This window comes from Tamandua tetradactyla, chromosome 8 (genome assembly GCF_023851605.1).
Source record: "Tamandua tetradactyla isolate mTamTet1 chromosome 8, mTamTet1.pri, whole genome shotgun sequence".
NCBI lineage: Eukaryota > Metazoa > Chordata > Mammalia > Pilosa > Myrmecophagidae > Tamandua > Tamandua tetradactyla.
Window position 1 is genome coordinate 55,349,481 of NC_135334.1, and position 22,135 is coordinate 55,371,615.

The window sequence follows — 22,135 nt, forward strand, 5'->3', positions numbered from 1 at the left end:
ATATCACAAATGACTTTAGTGCTCAGAAACCTATAGCTGAGAACCAAAGATATCACTCAGACTCCTTGTCCTTGACATGTGTGACAATTAAAACCACAATGCATTCTTTTTTTTTTTTTTTTTTTTTTTTTTAAAGGAAAGACAGAGAGAAGGAAGGAAGGATAGAAGGAAGGAAGGGAGGAAGAAAGGGAAACATCTTTAAACATTTTCTTGTTTTATTGTATTTTGTTTTTTTTGTTTTTGTTACATGGGCTGGGGCCGGGAATCGAACCGAGGTCCTCCGGCATAGCAGGCAAGCACTTTGCCCGCTGAGCCACCGCGGCCCGCCCTCAATGCATTCTTTTTGTCCTCATTTGATTTCATCTTCTCTGCCATGTGTGAATTTGTATGGTTAACTTCTAACTTTACTCTTAGATCACACTCCTTTTTCTAGCCCCATTTGTGGGAGCCAGAAGTAAAGGTCACCAATGCAGCATGCCACTCAGCAAACCACTTGGCACATACTTTTTGACAATATGCAGTAGGCCTGTGTTTTAATTTGTAAACTGCTGGATTACCATATACCAGAAATGAAATGGCCTTTTATAAAAGGAATTTATTAGGTTGCAACTTTACAGTTTTAAGTCTATCAAAATGTCCAGACTAAGGCATCCAGGGAAAAATACCTTAATTCAAGGAAGGCTGATGGGTCAGGAACACCTCTGTAAGCTGGGTAGTTACATGTCTGGCATCTATTTGTCCCTTGCTCCTGGACTCCATTGCTTTCAGCTTCTGTTCCTGTCGGAATTCCTCACTTTACTTCTCCACAGCTGACTTTCACTCTCTGAGTGACTGAGAGCCACGGATGACCTTGGCTGTCTCCAGGTTCTGGTTTGCTTAACATCTCACAGCAACATCTTCTGGGCTCCAGGTATCTCCAAAGTTCTGTGCTTCTGTTTTCCACGTGTCCCCTTCTGCATCAGCTCTGCTCTGAAGTTTCTATTGGCTATGTTATTTCATCTTTTAAAAGATTCCAGTAAACTAATCAAGACCACCTGGAAGGGGTGGAGTCATATCTCCATCTAATCATGTCACACCCACAATTGGGAGTGTCACATCTCCTTGGAGACAAGCTAATCAGAAGTTTCTGCCAAGCAATGTTGAATTAGGATTAAAAGAAATGGCTGCCTCCACAATATTGAATCAGGATTAAAACTTGGCTTTTCTGGGGTGCACAATACTTTCAAACCGGCACAGCCTGGTTAGCATCCAAGTGAATAACAGTTTATACATGTAGATCAAAAGCCATATTATTGCAGAAGAAATTATGTAATACTAGATTTTTTCTGTATGAGTGAATACTAGATTCACTAATATCTTCTGCTGAAGTGAATATGAGCTTCTAGTTGTAACACTAGATGTTTTTTACCTGCTGAGTATTACTTGAAGTGAATTTTCTAAATGAGATCCTGCTAATTTTTCCAATAATAAAATGCCCTGGATGGGGTCAATAATGCCCTGTCTCATGCTGAATGCTGTGCTGCATGGGTCATGCTATAGAAGGCTCCATGCAAGGATTTGAAACAATTGGGAACTTGGCCAAAACTTGGAAATGTGTTTGTTAGTAAAGATTTTCATCATAATGGTGTTTTTAATAATAAAAGTGGAACTTTGGGTGCAGGGGTGGTTCAGTGGTAGAATGCTTGCCTTCCATGCGGGAGGCCCAGTTCGATTCCCACACTCCCCCACCAAAAAAAGGCACTTTGATGAGGGGAATATGGCAAATGATGAGAACTTTTGGCTCCAATCCTTTAGTTTTAAAACTTCCATTAATCATATGTCCAGCATTCAACACACCTAGCTTTCATTTCTGTAGCCCTGTTTGAGAGTATCCGTTGGACCATTGACCTCCTCTCTTTCTTTCCATTCAATAAAAAATGTATATTCTGCTTCAACCATGATCCACAGTATTTTTGGTGTAAAGGTAGAAATATCTGTCTTGCAGGAAAGTGTAGTCCAATAGTAGGAGATTGATATAAACACGAGTGAATACAGAGCTTGAAATGTCATACTCATTGCACCTAATGCTGTAATGAGAGAAAGGTGACATTTCTTTAAAAAAACCATCTTTATAAAAGAAATAAATAAAATGAGAAGAAGCTACTATGTACTTAGTTTGAAATTATTTTTGCAAATGTCTCAGCATTAAAGCAAAGCATTAAGTGCAAAACAGTTGAAAAACAGCAGGTCCTAAAAATTAATAAAAGGATATTAGATTACACAGATTAGTGTAAAAGCAGTAATTTAGGCCCCTGGGCATGTTTTTCAGGAGGAGCCCTTTAACTTTGTTAATTATGAAATAACCAGATTGCCCACCTGCCAGCATCAAAGAGGCTTCCATGATTTAAATTCTGGGTTCAGATTCGCCTTTTTATTCTGGAAAAAGTATAAATAAACAAATAAAATGCAGCTGACTTCCCAGTATTTTAGACTGAGGATCACATTTGCAGTAAGACACCTACAGTACAGTGTAACACATGCAGAATCTGGAGGCAGAAGCTATATGCTCTTACCAGGACTCTGCCACCAATTTGCTATATTGAACTTCAGTTGTTATCAGCTATGAGAGGAAGATTGTATTAACCTTTCTCAAGTTTATATGATATGCCAGGACTCATTTATATGAAGTGACTTTCCAAAGATATAAAATCCTATACAGGTGCAGTTATTCTTAAGTTGTTCTTATTCGAGTCTCATAGTGAACCCTAATGTAATTGAATGCTCAGAACCCCCTTATTCATTTGAGATCTCCCCCTCCTGAATACATTCCAATCTCCAGGTATCTTGACTTTTAGGCCAGTTAATCCTTATATATCTTATAGCTGGTTGTCTTATAATGATCTCATGATGATTAATGTTTAATATACAAAAATATTATGTACTATATGTAATATTAACTGAAATAATTATTGGTCAACATCTATATATATATATATATAAAGTATATATAGTATATTTATATACTCTATCTTTTTTTTAAAGGTTTACTAAAGAAGTTGTTGCTTTACAGGACCATCGTGCATACAATACAGGATTCCCATGTATCTCCCCACCACCAACACTTGAATTAGTGAGGAAAATTTGTTACTATTGATGATAGTACTTTTTTAGTAATTCTACAATGTTTTAACAGTAATTACATTTGTTACAATTGATGAAAGGCTATTAAAGTAGTATTATTAACCATTGTTCATAGTTTCTTTAGGAGTATTTCCCCCACACTTCCAACCTATTATTATAATTATTCATGCGTACCTTTGTTTTATTACTCATCTCCCCATTCTCTGGATAAAAGGAGTCTCAGTCACAACGTTTTTAAAATCACACGGTCACAATATGAAAGCTGTATAATACACAGTCATTGTCAAAGATCAAGACTACTGGATTACAGTTCAACAAGTTCAGGCATTTCCTCCTGGCTATTCTGATGCACTGGAAGCTGAAAAGGAGTATCTATATAGTCAGCCAGTAGTGTTAACCATTTGTTAACTCCTTACTTCTCATGCCGAAAAGGGGTGTGAACATTATGGGATAGAGGAATGAAGCTGGTTGATGTTCTTGGAAAGACTTGTACCTCTGGGTTTCAGGGCTTCTCTGGCATAGGAGGCATCTGGAGGCTTAAATAGACAAAACATTTTTAGAGTCTCAAAGCCCAGAGTATTCTTTAGGGTTTTCAGGAATACTGTTGGATAAGAGTAACCTCCAGAATGACCCCTTGAGTTTATTTGAAATCTCTTAGCTCCTGAAACTTTGTTTCATTTCTTTTCCCTCTTTTTGGTCAAGAAGATATTGTTAATCCCATGATGCTAGGGCCAGGCTCATGCCTGGGAATCATGTCTCATGTTTCCAGAGAAACTTACACCTCTGGTAGTCATGTTCCACATAATGAGTTTATTTGCAGAGTTTGTGAAGTAGTTTATTTGCAGAGTTTGGCTTAGAGAGAGAGGCCACATCTGAAAAATAAAAGAGGTTGTCTGGGGGTGACTCGTAGGCATAATTACAGGTAGGTTTAGCTTCTCCACTACAGAATTAAGTATTATAGGGACACACCCTGAGATTGAGGGCTTGGCTTATTAAATTGGAAGCCCCTAATGCTTAAGAGAATATCAGAAATTTCCCAGGTGGGGAAGTTTAATAGTTTCACATTTTTTTTCTCCAGTCTCTCAAGATTCTTTGCAAATACTTTTTATTTTCTGCCCAAAATACTCTGCAATGTATTGGAGTGTAATATTAAACTGTATGGAATAAAAGATCTCCTTCTCTATTCTAGATTCCAGGTAATTAAGTTGTTTAAATAAACTGACCAGGCAGTTTAAATTAGATAATACACTACAGAAAATCTAAATTTGGAATAAAATAAACATTTCTTCCTTTGGTCTCACACAGAAGTTGAAGTTTTAAAATTCAGATAATATCATCCTTTACCTTGTATTCTGATTTACCTTAGTCCTAACCAGATCAGCTTCATCCATATCTCTAATTGAAATCTGTTCTCTTTTTTAGCTTCCTTAGTAGTCTCTATATAGAGTAATGCTGACTTTCTGAGCTCCAGAACTCTAATTCTAGAACAGAGATCCAAAGTTCCATATCCAGGCTATGCACAAAGAGCACAGCATCATTGGATTAAATAGTTTTCATCCAGTTTTAATTCCAGTTAAAATTCAGGAATAAATGTGACTGCTGTATGAGCTTAGAATCCCGAACCTTTTACAAATGACCTCATTGAACATTCTGTATTACTTAGTAATCGACTGCCCAATCTCTACCCACTTTCTATCTCCTGATAACCTAAGCTCTCAAATTTAATTCTCAACATTTTCTCATTATAGTTGGTTCATATTAGACAGTACAGTATCTGTCCTATCATATCTGGCTTATTTCACTCAACATAATGTCTTCAATTATGAAGACATTCCTTCATGACTCCATTCCTTCCTCCAGCTGCACAATATAGCATCACATATACTATGTCTTTACATGCAAAAATCTAAACAATCAGGGTGAAATTACTATACACTGGGAACCAAACGGAAATGAGTAGGATGAAAGAGCAGACCTATATTTTTCATAATCTCACACTTAGAATATGTGTTTTTGAGTCAAAGAGGAAGCTGAATTGCCTTCACTTTTCCTGCCAATCTCTGTCTCAGTGAAAATGAAAGAAAAAGTTCAATTTACATTTTATAATGATGTTTCATTGTGATTTTCCCCAAGTGAGCAAGTCAATGAAAGAGCAAAAATTCAAATCCGCGTCTTTTGGTTCCGAGTCCAACATCACCACCAAGTGAACTTCATGTTCCCAGCACTTCTGCATTCTGATTGTACCCAATAAATGCAACACTCATTTCACTGCTTCTCTTGCTTATCTATGTTTTCACACAGGCAACTATGGAGAAAGTGGGATGGAGGCTTTCAAAGACATGGCAGCCAAGGAAGGGATTTGCATCGCCCACTCTTACAAAATCTACAGCAACGCTGGTGAGCAGAGCTTTGACAAGCTCCTGAAGAAGCTCAGGAGCCACTTGCCTAAGGCCCGGGTGGTGGCCTGCTTCTGTGAGGGCATGACGGTGAGAGGTCTGCTCATGGCCATGAGGCGCCTGGGTCTAGCAGGAGAATTTCTGCTTTTGGGCAGGTGAGTGACAAAGAGAGGATTCACTTGGCAGTGGCTGGAGGTAACGTCAAGAACTTGGCAAAATACATGGATGTCTTTTAGTGCATAAGGACAGATGCTTTGGAAGCTTAATCTGTGTAAAATAAGTAGAGCTTAAATATCAGAAAGTATCAGCGCCTGGAGAAAAACACAGAAAATAAGTAGACGTGCCATGTGCTGATTAATGATGACAACAGAAATCAACACATGAAGATGATGTTTCCTTAAGTCCTCAAAAAATGACTGTAAGAAAATGAGATAGGTTCTTAAATGCTTGAATAATTCCATTTTGAAGCAAGCACATTTCAAACTTACTGTGGTTCATTTTGAAAATGATTTTTTGGAGTGGATATGTAATCTTTATGATATAGAATCATAGAATTTGGGGTTTGGAAATGCAGAATTGCTTTCAGAGCCAATTTTTACAGCATTGGTAGAAAGCTGTCTAATTGTTCAGGGCAATAGAAGTATTATTACCTTGCCTGGTCATCCACATTGTTACAAGACAAGTTTCTAAAAGATTAGATTCTCTAGGGATTGATTTAGAATTATCTGGATAATTCACTTGAATGGCACAGCTAAGCTCATTCTTGCTGATGTTGCTGAATCAGTAAAAGGACACCTAATTGTGAATGTATGACTGCAATTCACTCCTGAGGTAACCACATTTGGATTTATCACTGGCAGGTAAGCTTCATCTATTCAATACCTTTGAAAATTATCATGCATCAGATAGTTTTTCTCGGTAGGCAGCCAATTTAAAGAACAGAGAAAGCCATTGAAACCACTACATTTTTCTCAATATTTCTGTCCAAAGTGAAAAGCCAGCCCATTTGTAATAAACTTTTGATGGCTTGTTAAAGAAAGCATGCTACTTTCATATTTCAAATGCTTAACAGACCTTCTGTGATCAGCCTTAGTTCCTGCTTGGCTACATTTTATGACAGCCATTTTATGTACCTAATTTTGTTCTGTTAGATCTGATGACAATAGATTGATGGTATTAGTTTTGTGTAAGGCCACCCATCTTTCATAAAAAATGATATTGAGTGAGATTCTGTCTTCATCAATGTCATGCATTTTGTCTACTGTAATCTCTAGTGTTAGGAGTTAGTTTCACAAACCCAGTAACAAGACAATTGTCAATGTTTTTACATTCAAAAGTGTAGTGTATAAAGTCATAGAGTGTAAAGAATAGGAGAGAAAGAAACTAAGCAAATCTTCTAGACCTTAAGCAGTTTTTATTTTCCCTAATGGGAGATAATGTATTCTACAGCTCCTACCTGCTGTTGTTGCTAACATTAGTAAGAAAAACAGTAGCATTTATTTTTCAGCCTGATGGTTGATTTGTCAAGTAAATTATTTTTTGATCATATGTACACAAGGAAAGCAGATTGGCATTTAATATATTTGCCATTTTCTGTGTATGTTTTTATTATTAGCAGCAGAATATATTTTCTGTATATAGTGTATAAAGAGAAGTTCTTTCCAAATCATGTAATTTTGGAATAATAGATTTATAACCTTTAATCAAATTCTTGAGTCCCTTCATTGATTAGCTAATTAGCAAGTCAACATTTACTTGTGCCCCATTTAAATTCATTTCTGAGCAATTTATTAGAAAAGTCTTCTTTGTACTGCATTTTAAAAGTCTCTCTATGGTTCCACATCTTGGCTCATATTTTTTACTTCGAAAACAACATGTGACAGTCTTTTAAATATTTGGAAACAATAATATGGCCCCTGGTTCCTTTTGTATTCTCTTTAAGCATCCCTCCTACTTCCAGTGAGATGGAACTGTGGGCATTAATAAAACCAGGACCATTTACTAAATGGTATGTGTCAAATACTATGCCAAGCACTTTACATATATTGTTTCATTTAATCATTCTTTTGACCAATATTTTGAGTACCTACTATGTGTTAATATGCTAGGATAAATCAATGAACAATAATAATAATAATAGTTATGATAATTATTGACTTTATGGAGCTTACATATAATAAGTTGGGTAGAAGGTAAAAGTACTATGAAAAAAATAGCTCTAGCTGAATACTATTATCATCCCATTTTACAGACTAGGGACCTAAGAGTCAATAAATTTTGAGTAATAGTGATATAGCCAAGGGTATATTTGTGCTTTGTGAAAGCAAGATTTAAAAAATAAATCTGTTTAACTCCAAAAACTCAGCATTTAGCATTCTTCTCTATTGCTTCTCAGTTTAAAGTATTCCTGTTCCTGGAGTAGTGAGCACAAAAAGCAAAATGTAATAGTTGCAAATGGGAATTTCAGCTTGAAATTGTGAAAATGATCATCTACTCATTCTCATTTTACAAATGAGGATATTGAGACTGCAAAAGTCTGACTGAGGTATTTAAGTCACACAAGAGCCCAAAAACTATTACTCAGAACCCAGCGCTTTTCTTTACCAGCCTGACTCCTACATTGTAGAAACAACATCAAAGTTATAATCTGATAGAAAAACCCTGGTTCTGCATATACCCTGGGTCTATAAATAACCTATCCTAGATTATTTGGATTTGAGTTAGCACTTATTTATCTGTGTTCCCTCCTAAGAAATTTCTATTCGGTTCACCCTGTATCTCCTCTTAATTTATTCAGATTTTTAAAAAATTACATTTACAGGTGAGGTCATTTCATTGTAAACATAGTCCATGATGATGACGATGTGAATAAGCAAATAAATGGCTCAAAGTTTTAAAAAAAATTTAAAAAAATTACATTTACATTTATTTTCTTAATCTCTCACTTTGCTCCTCTTTTTTTCCTTCTCCCCACTCTAAACTTGAATGGAGGATCCTAAGGAACCAGAAATCAAAGCTATGAGAAGAGAAATTGTATCCAGAAACTTACCAGAATTTCCCAAGTTAAACAGCTGTAGTTATGTATAAATCATTCCAGCTTTTTTGGGCCAGCCAGTTTAATAGATCATTCAACTAAATCATTTGTCAAGATTAAGACAATTCTGATGCAGAGTCAAGCTCCCCCTCAACGTATCTCACCATCTGTACTGCACCATCAGTAAAATGTTCAAGTGATATAAACCTGGCCACTGGGTACTCCCATTTGATCTGTGGGCAATCTTTAGTCTCATTGACAATAAAAATGTCCTATTCAGGTCCCTGAAAAAGTCTTGCTAAATGCTTTATCCCTGACAGCAAGATGGGCAATAATGACATTTCTAAAGGGGCTTGTTTTTCTGAGAATGGAACGCAGTGTCTTAGATCCAGAACTGTGAAAGCATTATTTGAGATATGTTATTTGAGATTTATACATCTGAAGATGAATTGGAATTAATACTCAGAAATAGGGATGAATTTTTAACAAATTAACTCTTTAAGGATCTGTTTATCATGTCTATGATTAACTAAAGCTATGTGTATTTTTGAGTTGAGGTTCTCTCTCCTTTGTTATGACAAGTGTTACCAGGCAGTATTCAAGTGTTTAACTTTCAAAGGTATTTGGGAATTATAATCCTAGCATTTCTAGGAGGTCACTTTAAATTAATAGTTTTCAAACAGAAAGGACAAGAGCTTACTAAATGACTTTGCCAACAGAATTACGAACAGTTGTTCTAGTATGGATAAGATGGCACAGATTTTTATCCTAGTGGTATTCTGAGTATCACAAAGAGAAGTCTTTTAGCAATGTAGATATGTTTCTACGTTTGTTGATAAGCTCTGCTGAGTTTTGCTTTATTTTTTGTTGTATGGGATTATCCTTTAAAACTTGAAGAGACCTACTAAAATGTCTGAAAATAGTTGAGATTTTTGTGACAAACTTATAATGCAAACAAAGTTAGCCAAATTACATCCCACTTTACCTGGAGTTTGTTTTCTGCTCACCTGCATTTAAGTTGGAAGGTAAGAAAGTGTATTGTTCAATCTATAAACAACCAGTTGTTTAGATGCATCTACTACAGATCATATGTAAATCTCTCTCAGTGGTATGGTTCAAGCACAGAGAATAAGGGGAGCATGCTGAAAGTAGTTCAAAAAGGAGCCCAGAAGATGTTGTATGAGGCCCTTGTAATATTCTGACATGTATTTTATTATAGGTCAGGATATTTTGGGGGGTGTTGGGAGAATAAGATGGATGAGATTTTTCAGAAAGTAACCCTGGAGGGTGAAGGGATGAGAAGAGGAAAGGTAGATATAGGGAGACCAATTGCCTTGAAAAAATTTATTAATATAAAGAGTTAAGGCAGTGTGGATGGTGAGAAGGTAACAGACCTAGAGCTATGTGGAAGTTTAAAATCTGCAGGAATTGCTGATCTGTGGGATATTATGGAAGGTAAGAAAGGGTTAAGGATGACTTCCGGATTATATTGCTTAACAAGATGGTTGTTCATACCTTTCAGTGAGATAATGAACAAAGAAAGGAATCCAATATGAGTTAGAAAACAGGTCATGAGTTTATTTTTGGACAAGTTGACTTGATGTGCCTTTCAAATATAAAAGTATTTAAGAAGGCAGGAGAATTTGTAAGCCTGGAGCACAAAAGAAATATGTAGTAGATAAACAGAAATGAGTGGATCCTCTATGTAATCTGTATATATAGGTATAAGTGAAGCCACATGTGCACAGACTTAAAAGAGAGGAAGTTTGAGAACTTAGTTTTGAAGGACCCCAACAGTATTGACTGGAAAAAATAAGTACCTTTAAAAAAGGAGATAAGGAGAAGACAAATCCAGAGGAGAAAATCAAGAGAGTATTGTCATCTAAGTCAATGGAATTGAATGTTTAAAGGATGAGAATGAGAGGTCACCAATGTCACAATTATTCTAGGATAGCAAGTAAAAAGAGTACTGTACTGAAAAGGCCTTTGGAATGATGTAGGTGAAGGTTATTGATGATTTAACAAGAGACAGCTGAATGGAGTGACAAAGGCAGATTAAGAATGAAGTGGCTGAGAAGTGAATAGTTGGTGAGAAAATGAACCCAGAGCATAGAGGGCACTGTTTGAGGAGTTAAACTGAGAAGAAAAAGAGGATGATGAAACTATATACCCTAAGCAAATGTGAAGTGAGGAGTGAAGTTTTCAACATAGTATTTTTATCTTTTCCAAAAAGCTAATCTATGACTATGATAAATAAACCATGATCGAAGCTGTATGGTGGAAACAAACTGCTTATATTTCCACATCTCCATTAAAACAGGTATTATAAAATCATTTGATCTCTGCTATTCTTATAGATGGAAAACATCAGCATACTGTTTTAATCTGTAGCTCTTTAATGCTGAGTGATATGGTACATCTTTTCTTGTGTCAAAAAGTGATACGTATTTCTATTTTCTACAAACCTATTGATGCACTTATTCCATTCTTTTCCATTTATTTTTCCTTATTGATTTATAAAAGCTCTCTATGAATTAAGGAAACTAGTCCATTGACATGTGTTACAAATATTTTTCCACATGCTATTTGAATTTGACTTTGCTTATGGGTTTATGGACAATACTAAAATTTTACATTTCTAAGTTATATTCTTAAATTATTTTTTATGACTCATGGGATTTATATATTATATACAAAGGCCAGTCACCAAGGTTTGTTTGTTTGATTGGTTGCTTACTTTTAGGATGCATGTAGAATAAAGGGTTTTACTAAATGAGAGAGAGGGAACAATTAATAGTATACATTCTCTAAAAATGTGGAGGAGGTGGCATCTAAAGCACAGCTGGAGGTAGTAAGCTGAGAAGGTCAGGTCTATAATTGAAACAGAAATCGAATGATATGTCAGGGCCATGGTAAGGCATATTTAAAAGTTGAAAATGGGAAAATCATATTTTTGTAAATTTGAAAGCAACTAAGGAAGGAGTATGCCTGTGTATTGGCAAAGAACTTATCAGTGGACAGTGGAAAAATGGAAAAATGTATTTTAATAAGCATTTTCATATATTATCTTATTTTATATTAATTCAGCTTATAAAACCAATGGGGACAGGAAAATATGGCTCCACTATAATGGGGAAAATGTGTTCTTAACATAACATCAAATTTCACATTTGCACATTTACTGTCATTCAAGTATTGCAATGGACACTCACTATTAGGGTGTTAAAGGCTGATTAGACAGAAGCCCTGCTCTCAAGTCAAAAACCAACAGGAGTGAGATGCACACATTAATGTATATTAGTTAACAAGAGACCGAGTCTTTGATTTGTGACCAAATGGCCTTACTAGCACTGCCTGCCATCCAGAGTCACAGGCAAAGCCAGACGATCACAGGACTCTCTCAGCTTTACTAGGCAGCTTTCAGAACGATAATAGGAGCACTCTTATGTTCAGAGGACAGACTGCTCCATAAAAAGGAAAGACTGAGTCACCCATGCCCTAATACTCCCAGTCTAACCAGTGAAGTGAGTCACTTCTTCCCAGTAAAGGAGGGAAGGAGGTGATGAAGTGCAATTGCCTGCCATGCTTTTCCCTCCTGGTGACTTGAAATTCCTCTCCACTATCTCTGTTGAAATGTGAGGCGTGAAGGATGAGATTATCTTCTATCTCTTAAAATATCTTCTGAGGTTGATAGATCGCTTGGCTTTAGAGATGAAGAATCTGAAGCTCAGACATGTTAGGTTGCCTCAAGCTTACTGGATGCGTAGGTGAAATTTAAATGAAACCTGTCACTGTGAGGTGCTGTGAGTCTGCCAACTGGAAGTGCCCAAGAGAAGAGCAGAAGACCTCAAGGTCAAAGGATGGAGGAGCTTCCTGTGTAAGAGATGAAACAGACTGGAGTCTTCATTTTAAGGATTGTGGCTTTAAAGGAATCTGCACATCACAGGGTTCTGGCAGCTTTAGCTTTGGGACTGATTACTTAGATGATATTTTAAATTTTTAAAAAATAATTGTATGATTATGATCACTTTTTCTAGAGTGTTCTTTGTGTTCCAAATATATGCTTTTCCACTATTAATCCATTGGCTTTTCATAACAATCCTCTTAGAAACTGTTATTAGTAAACTCACTTTATAACTGTGAAAACTGAGGCAGAGACAACTAACTTGCTCAGTGGCAGAGAGAATTTTGAAGGCAGCCTGGGTCCTTGAAGGCAGCCTGGATCTTAGATACTCCTTAATTTCAGTTATAAAGTTGATATTTATGGTATATAAAATATTAATTTATTTTTGCCTTTTACTAAGATACACTATTTTTAATAAAGACAACAAAGGAATTAAGAGTAATTTTGAAAAGAGTGATCTCCTATGGGCTTTTGTTTTATTTTGTTTTAGTAAGATAAATAAAACTTGGAGCAATCCATCATCCTTTAAACCAAAAAATGCAATAATTAAGTGGACTGTTTGAGTAGTGCTACTACTTTTCCAGGAAACACTTTTCGTTTTCAGGGAACAGAAAAATTTAAGTTGCTATATAAGTATGGGCAAACATTTGTGGAGAAATAAAAGCAAACAATGTTTTACTGTGGTGCTTTGCTAGTGTTCTCTAGAAGACTAGTATGATTTGGTGGAATTCACAGAAAATGTAGATAATTATTTTATGAGCATAAAATATTAGTTGGAGGACACTATGATAAATCACTCCAAAGTAGGGGCTGGCAAACCATGAGCCAAGTCTAGCTCACCTCCTGTTTTGTTGTCTAATAAATTTTATTGTAACACCATCCTAAATTTATGTAATGCTTGTGACTGCTTTTGTGCTAAATGGTCGAGTTGAGTACTTGTAACAGAGAGCATGTGGCCTACAAGGTCTACAGTATTTACTACTTGGCTCTTTATAGAAAAGTTTGCAGAACCCTAATCTAGAGTTTTTCATCAGGGAAGATGGCTCTGCTGCTTACTTATACAATGTGTCAGGACTTAAGCTTTAAATATTTATTCAGTAATATTATTCATGGTTTGAACAGAAACTCCACTTTTCTTTCAATTCTCCTTGAGGTTTAAGGGATCCTGGTGGGTCACAGGGACAAGGCAGTTTTTGTATAGTCATAGGTAGGGGTACAGGTTTGAGTGCAGTGTTTCCAGTGGAGATGAGGCCAAGAAGGAGTGCCTTTTCTTGACATCAGTATCTTTGAACATAATGTTCAAAACAACTTGAACAGATAATGCATTTGAACCACTTTACTCACCTTTAACTGAATCACTCTTTATTCAACCCTGAGTAATTTAATTTTTATCTACAATGAAAGAATAAGCATACTGACTTTAGTATGGAATGTTTTGTTTGGATATAAAGAATATCTTTCTAATAAAGTTATTTTTACTCCTCTCATTTGCCAAATAGAACTGACAACATGGATTTTTAAAAGCTCCCTGTTTTTCCTCCCTCTATCCATATTTGTTTTTAAAGAGACAAATGTGTCATCCTTCTGCATAATAATCTTAGTTGACTCCTCTCTGCCTTTACATCTAAAATCCCAAATTTGGTATACATGGCCTTTTAAAACATGGCTTTAATCTGCCAATTTATAATGATTTTCCATTATACTGTGATGTATAAAATATTTAATAAGCATGAGTCCAATTGGTGAATCAGACACACGCATCCTGAATAGTCCCACTGATATGCCTCTATCCCTCACCACCAAGTCTCCACCTTTCTCTTCTCAAAGGCCTTATAATTCCCCAAACATAACCAAGTTCACAGTATCACCTTCGTTGTCTTCTCCCTGGGACGCCCATCTTCTCCTTTACCCTTTATCAGCTTCTTCTCCTTTATCAGTAGTCTGATTTATCATGTCAAACCTGCCTCAACAGTTATGAAGCCTTCCTCAATCCCGTAGGACTTTCTTAAAGCCTCTGTGACCTTTCATTTCTCTTTTATTTCTCTATTTTTCTTCTCCATTAGAATATAAGCTCCTTGAAAGCATGGACAGCATTTTATTGATGTTATTACCTAACACATTATAGATATTTGGGAACATGCAGAGGAAAAACCAAGTTTGGCAATTAAATGCAGAGGTGGAAAATGTGCTCTTCAACTCCAATCACCGTAAATAAAAGTCAGGTGTCTCAGCCCAGCACAGAGTAGAAGAACAGACTCAATGAATGCTGCTCTGCAAGAAAGCCGACTAAAAGTCCTGGGGTAGAAAGCATATTCAATTCCCCAGGACAGATTGCCTATGCTTTTAGAAAAGTGGTTTCTATCAGAGCTCTAAGAATCAAATGGTTGAACTTTGGCCTTCCCAGAACACATTAGGATGGAAATGACACACTTTCTATGAAGCTTTACCATGCAATCAACTAATCACTTGCAGTGGGAAAAGTCAAATTTCAAGATTAGTAAAGCAGTAAGACAAGGAAGACCATGAACATACATGGACACATGTCTGCATGCTCTAAAGGGAGGCTTCAAAAGGCTTTGTTTCTTTCTAAGAGAAAGAAAACAAGTCTGGTTTCTTCAATACTCTGACCTGATAGCAGAATTGGCAAATAAGAGGTGAATTTTTATTGGAGAGTGGTTCAATTAACTAGTTCTGCACATTTTCGAGCTTTGTCTTTCTAATATCTTATCAAGACATGACAACAAATTTTTATTTTTCAAGTTTTTTATAGAGAAAATAACATTTTATTTGAAATTCTAAAGAAAATTTTTATTTGAGAGAAGATGCAAAAAGGAATTCTCACTTTCTTTTCATCTGTTAACTGCTGCCACATCTAGCAAATTGAAGAAAACGTGGGGCCAGAGCAAATTCATTTAGATTGATGTGAGCATCTGGCCCTCTCTCTATTCCCTCTTTCAATTGAGACTGCAATATAGTGTAGGAGAAAGAGCACTGGGTCAGAAATAAAGGGACCTGATCTCAATCTCAGGTCAAGCCAGCATGATCTAGCTGTGAAGAAGTTATTAACCTGTGATATCTTCCTTGTTTCTCAACTTACAATACCTATCTCTCCTGTGACTTTTCCCAAACAGTTTCAATGTAGACTATTTAAAATTTCATCCAATTTCAGAAATCTGGTATGATAACTCATATCTCAGCCTAAATCCATGCTATTCCCTGTGCTTGGAACAGTCTTCTTCATTCCTCTTTGATCCAACTCTGATAGGAAGCTCCACTGTCTAATTTGATATCTCTTTTATGTATTTCAACCTCATGCTGTATTTCCCATGGCACAGCATTTATCATACTGTAGTATTGAGTCTTTTCAACTCTTTGCCTTCATCTCTGCACTTTGAGTTTTATTAGCACATGGACTGTGTTAACATCTTATCCTTAGGGAAGATTCCAATGCTTGGAACATGAGAGACAATTAATTCAGTTTGCTGAATTGACTTCATGAAATGAAAATGAGTTTACCCACATGACTTATCTCACAGGGTCAGCATGAAAATGTATGGTGAGGGGAGAATATTTTTAAAGATATATGTGCTATGTATGATTGATCACAAAAGTATTATCTGTGGTCTGCGCCATATTTTAAAATATTCTGGGAACTAAATACATTATTTAATACTGTCACTCTAGTCTTACAGATAAAAATATAGAGATTTTTATTCAGACTATGCTATGGGCAGAAAGAATACATAGATCACAATTATTCAGCTATTGAAGAACATTTGTAAGTATCTACTTATGTCCCAGACACTGTGCTGGATTTAGTTGGAAGAAATCTATGGGCAAACAAGGGTAATTTGGAGTTTGAATTTGTCTCCAGATAGCTCAGTTTTAGTCATTTCCTTCTGCAGTGCACCTGGACCATGCCATTGCTTGAGCTAGTGCTCTTTTATGAATTAATTAACAAAGTCAAGGATTTTCCTAACAGAAAGGTAAAAATCAAACTCAGTGTAATTTTTTTCTTCTGCCACTAGGTACTTTTATCCTGCAGACTAAACTTCGATGAGATGAATCCCAGGTTATTACCATTATTTAGTTAGTGTTTTTTTTTTGTTTTTTTTTGTTTTTTTTTTGTTTTTTACAGCCAATAAGTTTTTATTAACATAATGATATAAAAAATTTTAGTGTGATCTACATAATTCCAAGAGAGTCATTTTGAAACATTTAAATACACTTCTTAAAATCTTAATTTACAAGACACCTTGTCTTACTGCCACTGATCTCTCAATACAAAAATCTTACAACATTTCACAACACTACAGTATTAATTCTTCTCAATACCACAGAAGTGTCCTGAACTGTTATTTTTAGTCTAAACTAACAGATTTGGAAGCATTGGTGGGAAGGTCACAGTTTGGTAGCCTTCTTCATTGACCGCTGAGGAGGGAGATGATCTCACAGCTGTCATCATCTGCTTTCATGTCTTGAATCGTGTGCCTGTAAATTTTGGCCAAATCATATTCAGCTATTATATTCAAATTTAACTAAACCAAGTGGTCTGATAATTATAGTAACCTAAGTCAAAGAACAGAATGTACACTACTTTAGATACTTTTAAAAATATACAGTTAAGCAAGAGTCTAGAACATAGATTATTTTTATACAGCTGTTGACGTGTGCTGTGAGTTGTTGGGCTTTCTGGGGATTGAGGGTGGTTTTGGGGGCTCATGCATGCTTCACAGGAACAGTGGGGCTCCTCTGCAATTGGCCTGGATCAGTGCCTCACAAACCTGCAACTAATCCTCTGCCATTTTAAATTCTCCAACAGTGAGTCTGACTGTGCATTCTTAAGGCTTACTCTTCAGTGGCTGCAAGTAGCACCCTTCCGCAGCAGCTCTGTGTGCTGTGGCATGAGGCTGCAGTGGAGCATGCTGCAGCATGCTGGGCTTCTCACAATCCCACTGTAACTGTGTACAGAATCCAGGTTACTTACTGTTTGATGTGGACAGGTTTTGTCAATAGACTAATGTACATTTCTTATAATGGACTAGCAAGGAAGGGAAAAGAACTACCTAACCCCTATTTTAATGTTGTCGTTTTAGTTAGTGTTTTTATAAAATAGAGAATTGTTATCTGTAACAAGAGATTATAAAGGGGTAAGGCAAATGCTAAAGGATACTCTTGGCTAAGGAAGAGTACCCAAGGAAAGAACAAAGTTGAAAGGAAGCCCCTTCCCCAAGCCTGGGATTCAGACCTCATCAGAGAAGGAGTGGATATAACCCACTGGTTGGTGGAGAAGTTTGCAGGGTACTCCGAGGTCAGAGCTTATCCACGTTCAACATGCAGAGGCTGGTGGGTGGATAACTGGCCAGAAACAGGAAGCAGTAGTTACCTTTCCAGGGCGCTGGTGAGCTAAGACGGGAAAGCCTACCTTGAGGTATCTAAGCCACTCGCTGGGAATCCTTCCTGAAAGGTGCAGCTAAAACTCAATGAGGGTGATGCTACTGGGTGTCACCCACACGAACCACTGTCAGTCATACCATAGGAACAAGAAGAAAACAGAAAACACTGGAACCAGGAAGACAGGCCCTTCCATCACATATTTAACACCCATTTAGGAAAGCAACCCCTTAGTAAATTATCTCTTTCAATCAATCATTCAGTCACTTCCATAACTTATTTTTGTCTTTTTGTGTAATGGTCCCATGTTGTTGTTTATTCCAAACAAATGACAGGTTGGTTGGTTTTTTGCATTGTGGTTTTGTTTTGTTTCATTTTGTTTACTTCTTTTCCTAATTCTTAAAGTGATAAAATTCACTTATGAAATGGACAAGATACTGAACCAATGTGAATACAAATACAACATCATGCTAGTATTTCCCTTAAGCAATTGAAGTATTTGACATTACAGTGACTAGATTATAGCAAAGCATAAGTAATCAGAACATCTTTATCACTAGCAATTACTAAATAAACCCTGCAATAATATATCTAGAACTCATATGTGGCTACCTACGAGTGACCAGTTGAACCTGATTCCACAAGTAAGTTAGCAAATGGCTATTCCATCACAGTGTTCTCTAGGAATTTATATTTAGAGTTGTAATGTATAGGTTAATTATTCTTATTTATTGAGCACTTACTGTATAAAGAACAGTATACTTGGCTCTTTATTGCATCAAAAGATAGCTAAACATAAACCCAGCCCTTAATGAAAACACACCATTAAGGCTCTGGATGTGATAGGGCAACACAGCTGTCAGCCTGTTTCCTTCAGTGTCCCTGTAGGTGGGAGAAAGCAAGCTTGTAAACCAATAGGGTGAATGGGCATAGAGCCGAACAGACTAGATGTAACATATAGCCCTATATACTTCAAAGTTACATTTTAGTTTTAGTTAAATGTGATGTATATTGTGTATTCCCTTTACAAAATGTTGGTGTATGATACAACATGAAAATGATATTTCGAACTATGATATAAATACTCTTTTCTCAAGGATCTTTGACAAAAAATAGAGATTTCAGAAGATGTGCTTATTCTATGACTTCATATATCTATGCTTTGAGCGGAGGAAGGGAGGATATGAGAGAAAGACTGGGAAAGGGAAGGGCTTGGACTTCAGATTGAAACAGTCAGGTAGGAAATAGTAGCTGTGGGCAGCTAAAAGTTGTATTGGAGTCATCACATGTTGTAGCAATTTCAGCTGGAGAAACTATAGATCTTCATCTTCAAACCTAGATTTCAGGACTGAATCTGACTTGGGTGAAGGCAGGAGAAGGATCAAGGAAGGCTCCACAGTGCTTAGGCAGGTTAAGGAGCCAGTGAAGGAGTGAAAAAGTCTGACGCTGACGACTGATGCTGGGGAGGCAGGTGGGTCTTAAATGACAGCAAGTCCTCTGAAAAAGAAAAAAAGATGTTGTAAAAAGATGTGTGTGCATACGTGTGTGTGTTTAATAGGATGGAACAGAGGAAAAACAGAGTTGAACAGGAGACACTAGATTACTTCTGGCATAGACTAGTGACAAAATGTGAAGGAAAAAAAGATTAGATGTTTAAATAAGATTTAAACAGTTGGAAAAAAGAGAGATAAATGAGTCAACAATGACTCTAAATATACTCTTGAGAATGCTCCAATATTTTCAGAAAACATTCTGTTTTAAATTTAAATGAATGAAATGTATTTCATAGTTTATCACCTTTTAGGGAGTGATTTGTAATCAAATTAGGTGGCTAAACTCAATAACAGAGTGGTTCTTCACCAAGGGTAAAATCAGTACTACCAGAGACTGCGTTATTCCATCAATATCTTCACAATTCCTTGCACTCACAAAATCAGTCTTGGACCTCATACCAAAGAACCTCCGAGTAGGATCAAAAACCTATATATATATATAGGTGTGTGTATATAATATATATATATGTATATATATACATATACATATATATGCATATACATATATATATATAATATTCCTTAGAGAAGTTGCAGATTTATACAACAATCATGCAAAAAATGCAGGATTCCCTATACCACCTTACATTACTGTGGAACGTTTATTACAATTGATGATAGCACATTTTTATAATTGTTCTATTAACCATAGTTATGAACTTAGGATTCACTGTTTCTTTTATGTAGTTACATGGATTTCTTTTAAAAAATTTTATCCTATCCCATATATACAATCCAATGTTTCCCCTTTTAATCACATTCAGATAAATATTTCAGGCTGATCCAATTCATGTTGCACTATCATCATCACCATACATTACCAAAAATTTCTGTCATTCCAAATAGGAACCATGAACATTTTATTTCCCAACTTCCCACTCCCTATCCCTTCTGCTTCTCGTGGTAACCTGTAGTCTAGATTCTGACTCAGTGAGTTTGACTCGTAATTATTCTAATTCTTCCAAAAGACATTGTGAACAGAGCAAGGCCGAGTTTGAGTTCAAGCCTCACCTGGAGCAGGTGGAGCTCCAGTGTCATAATTGGTTAGTACTTAGAGCCGTGCATATTTTAATAAAATCCCCTGTCATTCTGATATGCCCAGTTTGTTATAAAAACAAACCAACATAGAAGTAAAGTATAAGCTAAATTAAAATACATACAGTTTCACTTCTATTGCTGAGAAATGCAGTTGGAATTTCAAGAAAGTTTCTCTAAGGTAAACTTGTTGTAAATCAGCATTGATTCTGCTTTCATTCTGCCGCTTCCTTCTCCTCTCTTGGTAATGGGGCTGCATCAGTTTCCTTACACTTGCATGGACACTTTCTCTTGTTCCCCAAACTCCAGATTTCTCATTTAATTTCTCTTAGTGTTATAAATGAAATCTGCATTATTTGCAAAGACAGAAGTTAAACTTTTCTGTCCTGCTAGACCTTTCACCAGAATATTGAAATTTCAAGGGAAAAAAATTTCAGGCAATTAGAATGATTTAACAACCACTTTTAGTGGCATACATAAAAAATGTAAAATGTTCATAAAATATGCACTAACATTGTTTTTTAGCACTTGCCAATCAAACATTCTAAAGAAACTCATTAGAAGTTATGTAGAGGTGGTATTTGTCCCTCAACGCTGATTACCGTGGGAGGCACATTTGTTTGGCTGGTTCTAGGTGAAAGAACACCTGAGCTTTTATTGGGCTGGGGTGGGCTGAGCTGGGATGGTGGGACGTTGAAAATCAGGGACACAAAATTTCATAGTGGTGGCCTTTTCTACATGGGAGTTTCCCTGAAGTAGTTTCTATGGTTCCTGTTGTCTAAAATCACACTTATAAATGCATAGAAACTTCTCTCCATTTGAATTCCTGAATCTGTTTTGTTTGTTTATTTTCAGTATATTTTATACACTTTGTTGATGTAAAAGAAACTTAAGAATATTGTCCAAACTCCAATCCCAAAATCAAATCTTTGTTTCCATTTGTCATTTTCATCTTGGAGGCTTTGCACTATGTCCTTTCCCTTTTTGATGTGTGTAGTTATTTTCATAGATAGACTTCACGCTAATGCATATCCACCCATTTTTTCCATTGTTGCTTTTGGCTTTACTTTACCTCTTCCTTCTCCTCTCCCTTTTAATCTTCCCTTGCTTTTATCCCAGTTCTCTAATGTGAACTTTGGGTGTTCTCTTCCACACATTTCTCCTTGCTCTTATAATCATTGCACACGCGTTTTCCCCAATCTACTTTATTGGGGGTCTCATTGTGTTAATTTTTGTCATACATTTTATGTAATAAGTCAAATATGGTTTTTTTATTTTATAGCTTCTGGGTTTCCTTCTTTGCTCAAAAAGATTTATTTGAAAATCCAGGAGAGGCTTTAGTTTGTTTTTACCTTTACTCATTTAATGGAACCAGTTTTTTTTTTTTTAACATCTTTGCAGTAGGAGGTTCATAGATGCTCAGATAACTTGCATAATTTATTAAATAAGTAATCCATTTCCATTGAAACTCACAATAAGACTTCTTACATTAAATTTAAATTATACACTCTCTTTTCAGGTTCTCTTTTTGGCACCAGTGTTTTATTTGTTTTTTCTTAAGCTAGTATCCTAGTGGTTTGATTTCCCTGTCTTTCTAGCACACATTAATAACCAATTGACATGCCCAATTTCTTATTCTCCCTGTTTATAATATCATTATTTTGTTAAACATTGTTGCTCCATATGAACTTTAAAATTA

General features: G+C 36.0%; 1 protein-coding gene across 3 annotated transcripts in view; it reads left to right on the plus strand.

Moving 5' to 3' along the window:
• GRM5 (glutamate metabotropic receptor 5) overlaps window positions 1–22,135 on the plus strand; it is a 543,390-nt gene that overhangs the window by 197,945 nt on the left and 323,310 nt on the right. For all 3 annotated transcript variants that reach the window (XM_077113320.1, XM_077113321.1, XM_077113322.1), the window contains exon 2: window positions 5,422–5,671. In XM_077113320.1, the coding sequence (XP_076969435.1) occupies window positions 5,422–5,671 (250 nt within the window). The remainder of the gene's footprint in view (window positions 1–5,421; window positions 5,672–22,135) is intronic.